The sequence below is a fragment of the Chaetura pelagica genome, unplaced genomic scaffold (genome assembly GCF_000747805.2).
Source record: "Chaetura pelagica isolate M959 unplaced genomic scaffold, ChaPel_1.0 scaffold361, whole genome shotgun sequence".
Classification (NCBI taxonomy): domain Eukaryota; kingdom Metazoa; phylum Chordata; class Aves; order Apodiformes; family Apodidae; genus Chaetura; species Chaetura pelagica.
In genome coordinates, this window is record NW_009952363.1 from 1,487,264 (window position 1) to 1,503,014 (window position 15,751).

General features: G+C 49.5%; 1 protein-coding gene across 1 annotated transcript in view; it reads left to right on the forward strand.

The window, feature by feature from the left end:
- Window positions 1–15,751, forward strand: part of ASTN2 (astrotactin 2) — a gene marked incomplete at its 3' end in the record, with an annotated part of 209,886 nt that overhangs the window by 62,133 nt on the left and 132,002 nt on the right. Inside the window, 1 exon segment of the mRNA XM_010007953.1 lies at window positions 10,112–10,258. Within this exon segment, the coding sequence (XP_010006255.1) occupies window positions 10,112–10,258 (147 nt within the window).

The window sequence follows — 15,751 nt, forward strand, 5'->3', positions numbered from 1 at the left end:
ATTCCTGCTCCCTGGGTGAGCTGGGAAGCATGGGAAGTTCCTTTGATGCCAGCTGTGGCATGTTGATGGCTCTTGTCTCCGGGGCTGTCAGGCATCACACCTTCTGCTGAAGCCCCTGCCAGAGTGATCTGCCAGTGCTGTGGGGATGCTAAGCCACAGCCCCAGCTGCCCATGGTGGGTGATACCAAGCTTGGATTCTATACTCACTTTCTCTCTTCTCCTGAGCAGCATGAGATGTGTTCAGTCAGGTTCCTCTGAGTTCAGGAGGAAAATATTTGTGGCAAAAAAAGCCCCCAAACAAACCAAGGAGGCAGAACCACTTGCACAGTGCTTGGCTGCTGCTCCATCCTCATTAGGTAGTGCTTGCCTCCTGCCCAGCAAAATATATTCTACTCTGGGTCTGAATCTGCAACCCCAAGCTCCCCAGGTCACATGTGGTGTCTGCCTGGCAGCTGTTCAAATTGTGAGAAAGGTTGGTGGCAGGGGGAGAAAAAAAAGCAGCACTGATAACTCCAAGGCCATCCCAGTTTCCCTGCAGCAGAGGGCTGGCCACTGTGCAGCGCATCAAGGACTTGGGGAGTCTAACAAGACCTGTCCTGGCTTGCTGGTGGGCAGGGGGCAGGCATGAGTGAGCCTCCTGCACCTCTGTCTGCTTCCTCCGGCCTTGGAACAGCTGCTTTGTAACACAGAAATGTTCCTGCTCTTTTAATGGCCCTTCTAGGAGATGGTTTCTAAGGGTAAGTGCTGCAAAACCAGCACTGCAGCTTGGGAGGGGAGGAAATGACATGGGGAAAGTGGTGGTGGTGTGTGGAACCCCTGTGAAGCACTGGGCATCTTGGAGACCCAGAGAGCTTCTGGCCCCTTGTGCAGCCCAGCCACTGTCTAGGCCCCTGGGACCTGCTGGAGCCCCCACGGCTGCTGGCAAGCCCCTGGGGCTGGGACTGATCTAGCTCTCCTGTCGAGCACAAGGGTCAGGTACAGGGAGTTGGTGGAAATCTGGACAAAAAGTGAGGCATTGGGTGCAAGCACAAAGTGATGCTGTGGATACTGTGATGGTTGAGGTGTGCAGGAGGGGCCCAGCACCGTGATCCAGCTGGGATCCCTCATCTAACATCCTCAGATGGCTGCTGCTCTTCAAGTAGGCTCTGGTGTCTGTGTCAGCCCAAGCCAGACCCCCTGAGCCTGCTCCTCCATGCTACAGTCTGACACCACTTCACCCCTCAGCATCGCCTCTGTTGCAGCCTGTTAGAAGAGGAGGGGGCAATATCCCACCCCATTTTCATGATTAGCTTCCATTCAGGTGGTACCTTCCCATCCCAGCAACCTGCTCCCATCCCAGGAGAGATCCCCAACACCCCAGGGAAGGGAGGACGTGGTTTTGGGATACTCTTTAGCTGAGGTCTCCATGAATAAGGCACCTGGATGTTTCCATAGAATGCAGTGATGGTTTAGATGAATTGGCTGGGTCCAGTTATGTACCTTAGATTGGTGTCAGCCATGCGTGTGTGCACCAGGCTGGCTGGTGAAGTCTTCAGAGAGCTGTTAGAGAAATGAGAAGCTGAGCTTTGATCTGCCTCTGTATTCGGTGTTTAAAACAAGGCCTTTTATAGGGGAGTATTAGGTATTCGGAGTCTGTTACATATGAGGAAGCTTTGCTTTGATCCTCTCCTGTCTCCAGAGGCAGCAGACACTTATTATTTCTTGAGGAACTAAACGAAATGCAGAATGAAATTTGGGTACAGCTCTCCGTGCCTTGTTGGTGCCCCTGGCCCTGCCAGAGGGAGCAAACACCACAGGCAGCACATTGACCTGTCCTCTGGGAGTGTGCACTGGGTTTGGCTCACCATGCCAACAGCCTCCAGACTCAGGGAGATGCTCTCAGGAGTCAAATGGGAGACAAAAGGCAATAAAGCAAACATGGGTTTGGTTGCTTACTCTAGTGCAAAGCAGTAATGCTGTCTGTCTGTGCTCACAGGACCTTCACCAGGCAGGGGACACAGAACCACTTGTTGCAGATGGGTCTGTGCTGATGTCTGGTGCACACCCAGCTGGTTCACGACATGTGGATCTCTCTGCGAAGCCAGAGAAGAGCACCCTAGAAGGAACAACCAGGGTCCCATGTGGCCAGGACATCCCCAAACCTCTGGGGATGAGATAGCTTTATGGTACAAGTCTCAGCTTTGCCTCCTGCAGCACAGGAGTTCATCTGTGCCCCAGGCTGTACCCCTGCAGCATAGCCAATGGCCGTGCCCTGGAGTGCTGATGCCAATGGGGGACATGAGTAATGTCCCACCTTTCTCAGCTCTCAGTCTCCATCTTGGATGCTGTTTCTCCAGCAAGCAAACAAACGTGGTGCTTTTGCATGATGGCTTATTTTGTTCACAGTGTAAGTAGGCACTGCATCAGCAAATGAAACCCACCCAGAGCCTCTCTCCATCCTCATCACACATTGTCTGGCTGGGGAAGCTGGACTGGAGCTGCTCCAGCAGCCTCTTTGCTCCTGTGAGTGGCTGTAGGTGTTGGGTTGCACACCCCCCCTGCCTGTGCCTGGGCACGTGTGGAGGGTACTGAGGTTTTGGAGGAAAGGGGGAAGCTGGTTGCAAAGTGTGGTCTGGGGCACAGAGGGGTCTGCAAGTTAAAGCAGTCGTGGTGCCACGGCAGCCACAGGCTCTTTCACTTCCCCGGCCTGCGCCAGAGATAACAGCTTTTACATCTGTTCCTGGAGGCAATGTGGCTCTTTCTCTTTATTTATTTATTTTTTGATTGTATCTGATACAGCCTCAGCGAGTAATTGAGTGTTTGAGAGTGAAAAATTATCTCTCCAGCTTGGCCCTTATCTTGACAGCAAAGCAGCACTTTTAATTTAATTTTGTTCAGAGCATGTGGGTAACAAATTTCACTAATCGCTCGGCTGTCGCCCTCCGCATGGTAACGAGTCTCTTGTTTCCCAGGAAGCAGAACATAAACACGGGGCTGGATACAGGCAGGAGGAGGGTGAGGGTTAGTGGTGGCTGTGAAATGAAGATGTGTTTTGGATCTGATGCTCAGCACGCCCGTGCTGCCGTGGATTTGTCTCCTGACACGAGCAGGGGGAGGAGTGGGAGGAGGCAGAGGGTGGTAGATTGTCAGGCTGCTCTGGTGAAGCTCGTCCTTGGGTATGAGGGAAACTGAGGCATGGAAGGGATGTGCCCCAACCTTGGGGAGTTAGTTTTACTCACACCTTGCTGGGCTACTTTGCATCTATTCTAAAAAGAACAGAGGGAGGGGGAAGATGTTTTGGATTTGGTTTTGTAATGGCTTTGACAATCCCAGCCCCGATCCCAGGCAGCAGGGCAGCTCTGCACGTGGAGTGGCAATGGGAGAGCAGGTAGGGCCTGGAAGAGCTCCAAGGGCAATGGGCACCTCTCTGGGTGCTGGGGCATCTCCTGCTGGGTCCACAGCCCTCCCTGGCAGCCTGCCCTCCATCACCTCTCCCTCCCAGTCACCAAAATCAATTCAGCCATCTGAGCAGCCTTTTGGTTGCTGAGCACAATCCTCCCTGGGCTGTGACTCAACACAAGCTATTTCATAGATAATGATTACTTTTTCCTTCTTATTTTTCCTGTAGGAATAATGTTTTGGTTACACTGTATTGAAAATTGCTTTCCCTCCTCCTTAAAATGAAGCCTTCCACTCAGATGTGCCTTTGTGTTTGTATATTGTAAAATTGGCACTTATTTGGAGCTTAAAACAAAACAAAAAAAAGAATCAGGACTTCATTCCAGAAGTGTTTCCATTGATTCACATGAAAGAAAATTCCAGTGCAGTCAATCTCTGCTTTTAAATATGTAACTCTTTCTTTAATGTGATTTTATCTCAACCAGTTCAGCACCAAGAACATGAAAGCCAAACTGACTTCATTGATTTTGAATGTCCATGCCCAGAGAAATGCAAAAAATATAACCAAGACAGGAGAGCAAATTGAGTTTGTACAAATTCTTCCTTCTTTGCTGTGCTGGGGAGGTCTGAAACATGCAGGCAGGAGAACCTGCCTATGGTGACAGGGCTAGTGGTGATGGAGCTGGTGGGTCAGCCCACCGTGTCCAGCTGTGCCACTTTGGTCTTGTCTGTTTCTCCCCTCCCTATGCTGCCCCTTCCTTGCCTAGTCTTCAGGACTTCTTTCCCTCTGTTTCCCCCCTTCCTCCTCCTCCCCTTCATGAAATTTGCTGGTGGTGTCTCCCTGTGAGCTGCAGGTGTGGTGGTTTAAACTCTACTGGCAACTGCACGGATAGGATGTAAATACATTTATTCAGTACATGAGGCATTAAAACTCCAGGAACACATACAGAGCTAAGGCTCAGGCTGCTGGAGGAGCACAAGAGCTCACCAGGGCAAGTGATGTGTGCCAGAGCTCAGCCACCAGATCCTTGACCTTGCCCCAGGGTCTGGCAGCCCACACCTGACACCCCAGAGACCCTAGGGCTGCCCACTCTGCACCCCCCCCATGCTGTACTGGAGGACTAATTGCTAGTGGATAATTCATAAATGTTAATAGTATTAATCAGATTCAGGGTGTGCTTAGCAAGATCAAATCCTCCATAAATCCAGAAGTGTCTGATCTCGCCCGGCTGCTGCACGATACAGCCGTCCTCCCTCCTTGCTTCCTCCAGCTCTTCTTCTGAGCACCCCCTCTGCCTCACCTCTGGGAGGTGAGAGGGGTCTCCCCTGGCATGGAGGGGAGGAGATCCATGACTTTAGGGCTGATCCCAATCCTGCTGGCATTCCTCTAGGAATGAGGGCTGGAGACAGCCCCAAGACCTGACCCACATGCAGAGCACAGATGTGGGTTCCATCACTTGGGATTTGTCCAGGGCAGAGATGGAGAAGGTTCCTGCTGGGGGAGAAGCTGAGGCTGGGCTTTGTAGGGAGGGTTTGCAATGAAACGCCTGCTTCTGCTTTCATGCTTCCTGGGGGCTTCCTTGCATCAGCATCCATCCCCTTCTGGGGTAAGTGGCTCTGGGGCAGAGTGGTCCACAAATGCTTGGTGGGGTCCATAGTATGGGAGAGCTGTGTCTGTCTGGAGGGAGGATGTCTCGTCACATCCCCTCCTGTGCTACCTTGTGTCTGGCATGTTGGAGAAAGAAGGACCATGCTGAAGTGGAAGGGGTGGGGGGGCAGATGGGCAGTGCTGCTCCCCGGTGCAGGGGTGCTCTGTGGCAAGAGCCATCTGCCAGGGCTGCTGCTCGTCTTAATTGGCATTTGATTTGATTCAACATGATCTTCCACTTGTAAAACACCTCGTGATGTTTCTGTGTGTGAGGGTGCCCTGGAAACGCAGTTGTACCGTATTAATGAGCCTCTGCTGGAACATAAAGAAGGATCATTAGGGGCATCCAACTCCTCTGACACGCTGGCAGTGGTGGTGGGAGCAGCGCGGGGATGCGGGACGGGCTGCTCCCTGAAATGTGGGAAGGGCTGCTCCCTGGGATGTGGGATGGGCTGCTCCCTGGGATGCGGGACAGGCTGCTCCCTGGGATGCGGGCTGGGCTGCTCCCTGGGATGCGGGACAGGCTGCTCCTTGGGACACGGGCTGGGCTCCTCCCTGAAATGTGGGATGGGCTGCTCCCTGGGATGCAGGCTGGGCTGCTCCCTGGGATGCGGGCTGGGCTGCTCCCTGAAATGCGGGATGGGCTGCTCCCTGAAATGCAGGATGGGCTGCTCCCTGAAATGCAGGATGGGCTGCTCCCTGAAATGTGGGATGGGCTGCTCCCTGGGATACGGGCTGGGCTGCTCCCTGGGATGGGCTGCTCCCCGGGATGCGGGGTGGGTTGCTCCCTGGGATGCAGGAGAAGCCTCACCCCGCGCCAGGCCCTTTGCACGCAGCCTGACACCGCGGCAGCTGTGCCCAACGTTGCTAAGCACTTCAGGCACTCACTGTTCTCCTTTTCCCCATTCCCATCTTCCTCGGGCAGTAGAAATACATTTTAATATCTGAGTAGCTGTGAAACAGTTTGTATGATGCTATTATCTGGGGGGGGGGGAATTGCAAAGCACTTGGCGTTTCACACCCACATATGGCTAACACCATGGGCTGTGTGCTGTGTGAGATGGGGTAATTAAAGTTTAATTTTTTTATAGACTAATCTCCCAAGCATGTATTTATGAGTCTGATTTAGAAACATCGTATTACCAAGAGCATGGGATATTTGTGTTGCTTGTAAATCCACGAGTGTTCCAAACGTACCTTTTGTTCCCTCCCCCTGTCTTAAATTTAGGCAGCACTGCCAATGTTAAAAAGAAACGAGCACAGGGTTTTGTTGGGTCTTTTCCCTCTGTGTTCTTTAGGTGGGCAAAGGAAAGTGTGTAAAGCAGCAAAGTGATTAACAGCTTGGGAAAATGGTGTTTCAAAGGAGACACGGTGCATTTGGAGGGGCTGTTCGCAGACTCCTGACACCAGTGGCTTTGAAGTTATCGGCGTCTTGCAGCAGGTGCAAAATCTTCAGGGGAACGTGGTTCTTTGGAAGCTGTTTTGGAACTATCTGCAGAGGGACCTGCATGTTATTCAAGAGGCAGGAGCTGGACTAATTGACACTGGTGTTAAAGAGGAAAAAAAATCCCAAGTGGGAGATGTGGAGGAGGCCAGAGCCCATCTGACCACTGTCCTGGCTGCTCTTCTTGTCTTCTAGTCTAATTAAGCTGTTGTGAAGCAGATTGTTAACATGAAGCATCTCAAGTACCATTCTGCCCTACAATAGAACAGTTTGTCTTTCTGCTTCTGTCTCCTTTGCTTTTGCAAGCAGGGTAAGAGGTTATTTCTCCTCATTGTGGAAAGAATAATTTCTTCTTATTCTTCATCCTTATTGTGTGTCCTGTCTGCTGCTCTGCCTGCTCCTCAGGCCATCATTTTCCCCCTAAAACAGACCAGCTGAGCTCTTGGGCACCCACTCCCTCTGTTGCCACCATCCAAAATACAATAGAAACAGGTTTAATTAAAAATATAGTGAAGTCATCTCAATATACAAAGGATTTATTAGGGCAGAGGAATCTGGAGAGGGAGTCTGATCTCAGCCATGCCTGATCACCAGCTTCCTCTTGGGTCTTTTGGGCCCCACAAGACCCAAACAAAGACTCAGTAAGTCTCTTGGGGCTCCTGAGTTCCATCAGGCATCCATGAAGGTCTTGCATTGTCCCTCAGACTTTCTCCTCTTGATCAAGGAGGTTGATAACAACTTGTTCAGTAGACTTGGGTTTGCAGATCTTCACTCCCTAGAATCCTGGAGGTGACAAGGAGAGAAAGGAAGGCACAGGCTTCACCCAGGCTGAGCTCCCATGTCCAGTGTCTGGAGGTGTATTTGTGTGGCACTGCCTGAGTTATGGAGAAGGGTTAGGATACCCCTGGGGCAAGGAAGCAATTGGTCATTTTCTCACCTCTTGAACAGGAGAGAGAAACCCCAGTAGATCTGTTGAGGTTGGTTTGGTTAGCAGTGTCTTGCTAAAAATGGCTTGTAGGTTGTGGTTTGCCATGAAGCTGTTTACCTCCAGACAGATGTTCAAACACACAGCACAGGAGTGCTTCTGCTGGAGCATCAGTGGGCTGAAGAGCAGCTGATGGGATGGAGAATAGGAGCCATGTCCCTCTCTTTAAAGAACAAGGGAAGGATCTGCTTTTCCAGCAGCCTCCTCTCAAACCTGGCAGCAAACTGGCCATAAGCAATAAAGAGCTGAGCTGGAAATCCAGTTTCTACTCAAGCAGAAGACCTGTTGTTTTGGTTCAGTTGGTCAAAGCCAACATCAGGCAGTTCTAGAGGTCAATAATTAGCACTGTGATGGAAACAAGTGAGGAGCGGGAGGCAGAGGAGCAGGGAAGGCAATTATAGGAAACTTGTAGCACATTGTCCCTTTCCTTGGGCAGCCAAGCTCAAACTCATTGAGCTATATTGGGCTTTTTGCTGTTTCAAGCTCCCGTGCCCCTCTCCTCTCAGTCAGGGGAAAGAACAAACTGTGGAGTGATGGGAATGGAAGCTCTTGGCTCCATGTTCTTTCAGCTCCACTGTGGCTGTGGTGAAAGCTGCTGCCATACCTGGGATTCAGGCTCTTTGTGAACAGGGGATAATACTTATCTAACTCAGAAGGGATTTATGATTTAATGTTTGCAAAGCACTTTAAGACCCTGGATTGAAAGGTGATTTATAATGGTAAAATCTAGTGTTCTCTGGTCTATTGTATACTTGGCTGTGTCCAATTATCCTGATGGAGCCTTTTTTCCTTCTTTCTTCCTTTTTTTTTTTTTTTCTTTTTTTTTTTCTCTCCCCTCTTTTTTACTTTTTGCATGAGTGTAGTAACTGCAAGCAGAGGCAGGGTTTGTGGCAGGCACAGTATGGCCAGCCAGAGAATGAATTTGCCTCCCAAGGAGGTGCTAAATTATGCTGATGATATGAATAAAGATTGGGAAGGGAAAAAAGGAGATTACAAAGTGAAGGGTGCAGGAGATTGACACTAAAGCTGTGAAACAGGGGTGGGGAGGATGGTTTAGATGATGCATGTGTAAGGAAAGTAAAAATGCTTCATAAATAATCAGTTTGCTTACTCCTGTTGGTCAGGCTGGGGGAAGGTATTTTCCAGCAGATTCCTTTTGTCTTGTCCTGCAAGTGCTGATTGGAGCATCCACAGTGCAGGTCCCATCCTGCTTTGGTGGGGCATGGATTTTCCTGCCTAGAAAACATGGGTCAGGCCATGGGCTCAGCACAAGATCCCTGCCCTGCCACCAGCATCTCTGACAGCAGTTTTGGTCAGATTAAAGTGTGCAAGTGCTAACTTGTTGGATGTATTTCCCATTCAAATTTCAAACTGATGCTTTTTAAATCTCATCTTTCTGATGAGATGATGAGGGCTGGGGAGTGAGGGCAGAGAGGCTGGACTGGCTTCCAAGAATAAATAAGTGTCCTCACCTGAATCCTGAGCAGGTTGGCTCTGCCCAGAGCTCTGTCATCCCAGTCACATTGCAATGCACTGTGCTGGTGCTGGCGTGAATTGCTTGGCAGTGCCCGTTCCTTGGCACTGCTGTACTGATCAGTTCTAATCAGAACCAGCTCCTCTGTGAAGTACCTCTCATTATCTTTGAACCTCACCTGGTGTGAGGTGTTTGGGTTGGTGGCCACTGGGGATATGTTGTAGTCAGAGGGTCTGGAGAGGCACCAGTGATGCTCCAAGCTGTGATCTCCAGGGCTACTCTCTTCTCAGGCACTAGGGACTTCTTGAGAGGGCAGCACTGGCCAGAGTAAACTTGTATCTGACCAGTTCCTCCTTGTCATCTACAGAGGATGTCTCATCTGGACCCACAGGCATTACTGGCCTGCACCTAGTCAGAGCATCTGAATCTCCTGGGGCAGCCAGGCCCTTCCCAGTGACTTTGTTGCTTAGCTTCACCCCTTCCCAGCAGAGTTTGGGTGCTGCTCTTTCTCACCCAACTCTTGTTGACAGTGAATCCTACTAACACCTCACAGCTCCCTGAGGATTTCCTGGTGGTCTTTTTTTTGCTGCCAACCTCTCTAGACCTGTGGATGCTCAAGCTCCTTGTTGGCTTGTTGACTTCACCTAATGCTTAAAAAATAGTAATCCAAATAAAACAGAATCAAGCCTGATTGGATAATAAATAATTAACACTCATTAGTGCCATATAATGTCTACAGTTGTAGATTTCTCCTGGTGTTAAGGGAGAGCAAACTGCCCCAGTGCAGGCAGCCCTCAGACTTGGCTTGATTTTTTTTTTTCTATTTGACAAGATTTGCCAAATAAAGCAAGGCTGACATGAAATGAAGGTGGTAGGGAAGCCTGGCAGGTGTGGTGAATGGCTCCAGGGATAAAGGGTGCCAGGGAGAGGGTCTGTTCTGCTCTGAGCAGGTTTTCTTCCTCCTCTAGAAAAATATAGTCCCCAAGACAGGTGTATCTCAGTGAGAGAAACAAAACAAATGTTAAAAACTCAGCCAAACAAGTTGTGATGGGAATTACAGGGTTTGCAGACCTCAGGAGCTCATCCAGGGCTACTGATCTTTGTTCTCAATGGCTTCTCTTCCCTGGGGTTGGGGCTCTCCTGCTGTGTCTTTTGGCCACCCACCCCTCTCTCTGTTTCCAGGTTCAATGAAGAGCCCAGTCAACAAGACAGCGCTGACCCTGATCGCAGTCAGCTCCTGTGTCCTGGCTGTGGTGTGTGGCTCCCAGCTCTCCTGCCCTCTGACTGTCAAGGTGACGCTCCATGTGCCCGAGCACTTCATCGCGGATGGTAAGAGCCTCCACTGGCTGTGTTAGAGACAGGGGGGTCCCATGGGGATGGCCCTGGCTGCATTCAACTGCAGGGATATTCCTTCTCAGAGAAGCAAAGCACAGCTGTGAGCCCAAGGACAACATTTCTCAATCTCACCTAGTAGTAGCAGTAGTTCTACTACTGCTACTACTAATCTTGTCTGATGGTCATTCCTGTTTTCCTCTGAACTCTATGATGGACCCTAGGAGCCTGCACAGACTGATGTGCTCCTGTCCAGAAGAAGCAAAGCTGCTCATCCCAGCCCCTTGCAGCAGTGTGGAGGGGAAATTGAGAGGGTTTAAGCAAAGACAGAGACGCACTGAAAAATTAGACAAGGGATGCTGTCATTATTTATTGCTTTCTCCAGCTGGGCTCTTTGTGCTTGTTGTGTTTTACTGACCTTTTCTTTATAATGTGCAGTGAGTGTTGAGTGCAAGTTTTCAGTAACATGAGGGCAAATTTCATTTTCTTCCAGCAGATGGGACCCATTATTCAGTCAGTTCCAATCCCTCAGCTCTTGTGCTTGTCTCTCTGCTTGGGGCATGTAGAGGGGGCACCTTTTCTCTGCCATAAACATTCTGCACAGAGTTGGAGGGTTGCTGAGGTGTCCTGGTGCAGCCTGCTCCTGTACACCCCCCCACTTTGGGGTCTGGAATGGAGGGCAGCTCTTGCGGGGATTAATATTTTGGGGAGAGATGGTTCAAGTGGTGCAGTGACATGGCAGCAGCAGAGAGTGATGGAGAAGGGCTTAAACCATCACCCCATGGTGGGGAGGGACTTGCCAGCCCATTTGAAGAGGGATTCGGCCCTAAGAGTGGTTTCTTCTTGGCCTTAGTATGCATTTGTAGGATGTTACCTGTGCTGCAGCTCTGACACAACATGTGCTCTCCTCAGCCCCACCACTGACCCTCAGTAGCCCCATTTCTATGGCTGCACCTAATGATGCTGGTGGGATGGGTGTTGGGTGCAGCCAGGGGGTTGATGCCCTGACGTTGGCACGTGAAGCTGCTTTTGCTCTGATCCCTGGTGCTGAATCTTGGCCACCTCCAAGTCTGGAAATAGCAACCCAGTAACCCAGTTTCTGGGCACATAGGCTATCCCAGCACCCAAACCTTGGTTCTTAAGGGAAGGAGGAGGAGAAGGCCTACTTTTTGGTCTCAGGTTGAAGGCACTGAACATTAGTGGGGACGTGAAAATGGTGTAACTTGAAACAAGGGACTTGTCTACAGCTTGATCTGTTTCTGAAAGGCTTTAAGTATTGTCCAGGCTGTACATAAATATTCTGAAGACAGTTTGTTGTTCTGAGTAGCTGGAGAACAACAATTCTTTTTGCACTTGGGAAATGAAGCTGCTGTGGTGTTACTTTCTGTCCCTTTGAGACAGGCACTGGCCAGCTCATGACTGACTTCACAGCTGGCTTTGGCACTTGCTGAAGATCAGTCAAGAATTGGGTGATGGAGACAGGACCTCAGCATCCTGCTCCCAGCCTGTGGTTCTGGCCCAGAGAAAACAGCATCTCCTCAGAAAATAAAATAAAATACAACGTGATTGTAGAATTAAAGTGAAAAGCTGAGCCTGTGCTTGTCATCAGGGAAGAGGATGGCAAGCAAATTATGCAAATACGGAGAACACTCGAATGGAAATGACAATGAAATACCAATAAAACAGATTAATATCCTTGAAACTGGGGAAATGGGATGATCTCCAGTCTTGACTTAATGACTTTTCTAAAGAGAAAGTGGCAAAAGGACTGGTAAAAACGGTTTGGAGAAGAATTAAAATGAGCTTTGTAATGAAACTGTAAAATACAATTACAAACTGCAGAAACTTTAAAAATATTTTTTATGAGAAACAGTTGAATTCTTCACAGAGAAGCAGCCCAGACATTTTGCAGTGACTATCACTTTTACTGAAACCTCCTCATTTTTTGTGATGGCAGAGTCCCTTGCCTGGGAACAGAAAAGCTCTTCAAATTGTCCCTTCTTTTTGAATAACAACAAATCCCAAGGCAACATTCAACTGGCAGCAAAATATTATAAAACATTTAAAGACATCACAGAGCTGAGCCAGGTTGGGGAATTTTTATGACACCCAAGAAAACGTGGCTGGTTGTGTTTGCAGAGTTTTGGTACCCAGAGTCTTGATGATGGGAAAACAGTTTTTTTCCTCCCTGGTCATCTCCTGGGTGGGTTGGAAACTGCTTTTTGCCTGGGTGCAGAAGGAGGTTGGTGTGGACATTCCCATGTGAGCAAAGCTGATGGCTTTGGCCCAGCTGGGGCTGGGAGCTTTGATCAGGCTTAAACCAACCTCTCACGTGGCACCTGCACCGTGTCCCGTGAATGTTGCCATGCACTTCAACAGTCTGGTTCCTTAAGCTGTTCTCTTTTGTATTTTGCACAATGATAAGGCAGGGATGGTGCATTCAGAGGAGATGTTCCCATGCGTGATAAGACGTGCCCTCTCTTCCCTTTGTGAAAGCAGTATTTCAATAGATGCCAGTACCCAGGGAAAATCTTAGAGCAGAGCAGCTACCAACACCTCTGCAGGAAAAGCCAAACAAAGACAGAGGCTGAAAGAAATCCCTTTCCTAGCAGATGAAAACTCGTCTTTGAAGGAAACTTTAAATAGATGCCAGCCAGCTCCAGCATGCCAGGAGCCAAAACCAAGCTGGGAAAAGGAAGGGGGGAGGAAAACTCCACCAAACACCTCCAGCCTCTCAGGAGAGCAGCTCTGCCCCTCTGCAGCCAGCAACGCGTTAGAGAAAGGACCTCCCGAGCCCACTGGAGTTGCAGAACGGGAAAGGGGAGGGGAAGGACTGGGACCAGAAGCCAACTGGCAGCAAAGGCTGGGAGAACATACTCCAAGCAGCAATATTAATAAGCAGCCTGTCTTTATTACCCTTATTTCTCTCTCTCTGTTAATTTTCAACCTTTTGTTCATTTGATGTAGCTCCCCCCCCAGCTCCTTTCCCATCTGAGCAATTATTGCCTGGGTTGTACAGCTGCTCTGCCTTCATTTCATGGGGTGGCCAAACCCAGGAGAGCCTGGCAGGAGCTCCCATGGCTTGTGGGGCAGGCTGGGGGCTCCTTCCTCCAGGCAATGGGTCAGTACCTCTAAATCTGCTCTTAGGATGGGACGGTGGGAGCATCATCTCCTCCCTTGTGCAACATGCTGAGCAGAGGGCCTAGTGCTGATTTCAGAGATGGCTTAGATTTATAGAAGGACTCATTGTGGCTTTTATGAGGATATGAAAATGTGAAGCATTATTTAGAGCACCCTTTAGCAGTGTCAAAGGGGGGAAGAAAGGGAAGAGAGTCCCTCCATCTGAGCAATAAAAGCCTTTATGAATATGTGAGCCACTCAGCTCTATACATTCAATAGTTGGGTTGTTTGGTTGTTGGTTTTTTTTTTCCATCTTGTAAGTAATCATTCAAAAAGTAGAGATGCAGCAACAAGAGCAGCTTGCAGGGAAGGCAGGGCTGGAGAAAGATACCCTGGAGGACTCAGCCTGGAATATGTCCTTGCAGCACAACAGTTTGAAATATAGTATCAATTAAAGCTTCCCAGTTTTACAGCCTGCAAAGAGGTTATATACGGTGTGGGTGGATGTTTGTATCTGGATACTTTAGTGGGAGAGGTAGATGAGATCCTCAGGTGCACAGAAGGAAGCAAGAGCTACATTTAGCTTGGGGCTTGTAGGACTTTGTTTTATAAGTGGAAATAAAGCAAAGGGCATAAAGCAGGTTTCTATCACTTCAAAGACATTTTGGGGCATCCACAACCTCCATCCCTCCTCTTCTGAGCTTTGTGCCAGAGGAGACGTAGTAATTCTTTTGAAACCTGGCTGAGCTGCAGCTGGGCTGGGTGGTGGAGGTGGGAGCAGAGGCACAGCGTGTGCTGGCCATGCTCTGGGCTGTGCTCTGAGCCCCCACACTTCTGCTGCAGCCTCCTGCAAAGATAAATTTCTCCCAAGGTGAACACTGACCTGCAGGTGACAGGAGGAGGAAAGCACGTCCTGACCCTCCCAAGGCAAAGCCAGGAGGACAGCAGGAAGTGGGGTTGCCACTTGAGACCACACTTTGGGTTTGAGTGTCTGATGAGGTGGCAGTTGGAGGAAGCTTCTTTGTGGCTTCTTTTTTTCTTTTTTTTTTCCTTTTTACTTGTATTTTTTTTCTTCTCTTAAGCTTCATACCTCTGCTTCTGCCCATCTGATGTGCTGTGGTTTTCATACAGCTGATCAGGAATTGTTTCATCTGATGTTCATTCCTTACCTTCCCCCCATGACTGTTACCTCCAAGTCACTGGTGGAACTGGATGCTGCTATTAGCAGCTCGTGTTTGTTTTCCCTGGAGGTTGCCAGAGCTCTGCAGACTGCAATTGTTGGACTTGCAACAACTTCTCATTTTGGTTTTAATTAAATGTGTTGCTTTAAATTGTTTACTTTGGACATCTCCTGCTCAATCTCCTTCAGCTCTCAGTGGTGACCAGGCATTAGTTTGTGTCCTCAGGTACTTGCTTGCGCGTGTGCTCAGAACGTGCTGTGTGTGCGGCCGCAGAGAAACGAGCAGTGAGAGGTGGGGGAGCAGCTCCCTCCCTGTTCCTTTTTACAGTGAGGAAAAGCTCATTTTTACATGTGAAGGTTCCTCAGGTTGATACTAAAAGGATGGAGAAAGGGATCTGATCTGAAAGGTATCAGTTTTCAGGAGATGCTGCTGTTGGGGTGCCTCATCCTCCTCAGCTGATCCCAGCCCCACCTGGAATTTGTAGGAGGAATTTGCTAGCTTGAAATCTCCTTTTTCTTGTGCTGTTTTCTCCCCCTGGAGTCATTCTGCTGTGGTGGTGCCTATTTTGCTGTACAGAGACCAGGGTCAGTTCTCCACAGAAGCAGTACTTCCCTATTGCAGACCTGGTGCCAGGTCTGGCTGACCCAGACCTCGTGTGTTTCTGCTAAGGTGGCAGAGTTTGGGGGCAGCTTTACAGGTTGCATTTAATTCCATCAGCCCATAATTGCTGGGTCACCTCGTGTCTGCTCTGCAGCTCACCCCTGTTTCCTTGCCTGCTTAGCTGGCAGGAAAATGTGAGCAAATGGCTGCAGTGTTAGCAGACATGAACTCTAAATATTAACATCAATTTATAAACTGTATCAGCATGGATCAAAGGGATTCCAAGACGACTTTATGGTGTGAACGTTCTTTGCATGAAGAACTAATAAGATTCTGGAGGCTGAAATACATCATGTTCTTCTCGTGCCTTTGACAGGCTTGTGATCCTCTGCTCAGCTCTTCCCATCTCCCCAGACTGCGTGGCTGCTGCGGGGTGCCAGGCTGTGGGGCAGCTCAGTTTGCAAGGGAAGGCAAAGGCTTCCTCCTTTCTCCTTTGTGGGATTTACTGGAGCAAAGCATAGGGGATTGGTGTTGATATTGGATGGTTGGTTGGAGCTGGAAGCTGTTGCACCCCGAGAGAGGCAGGGGG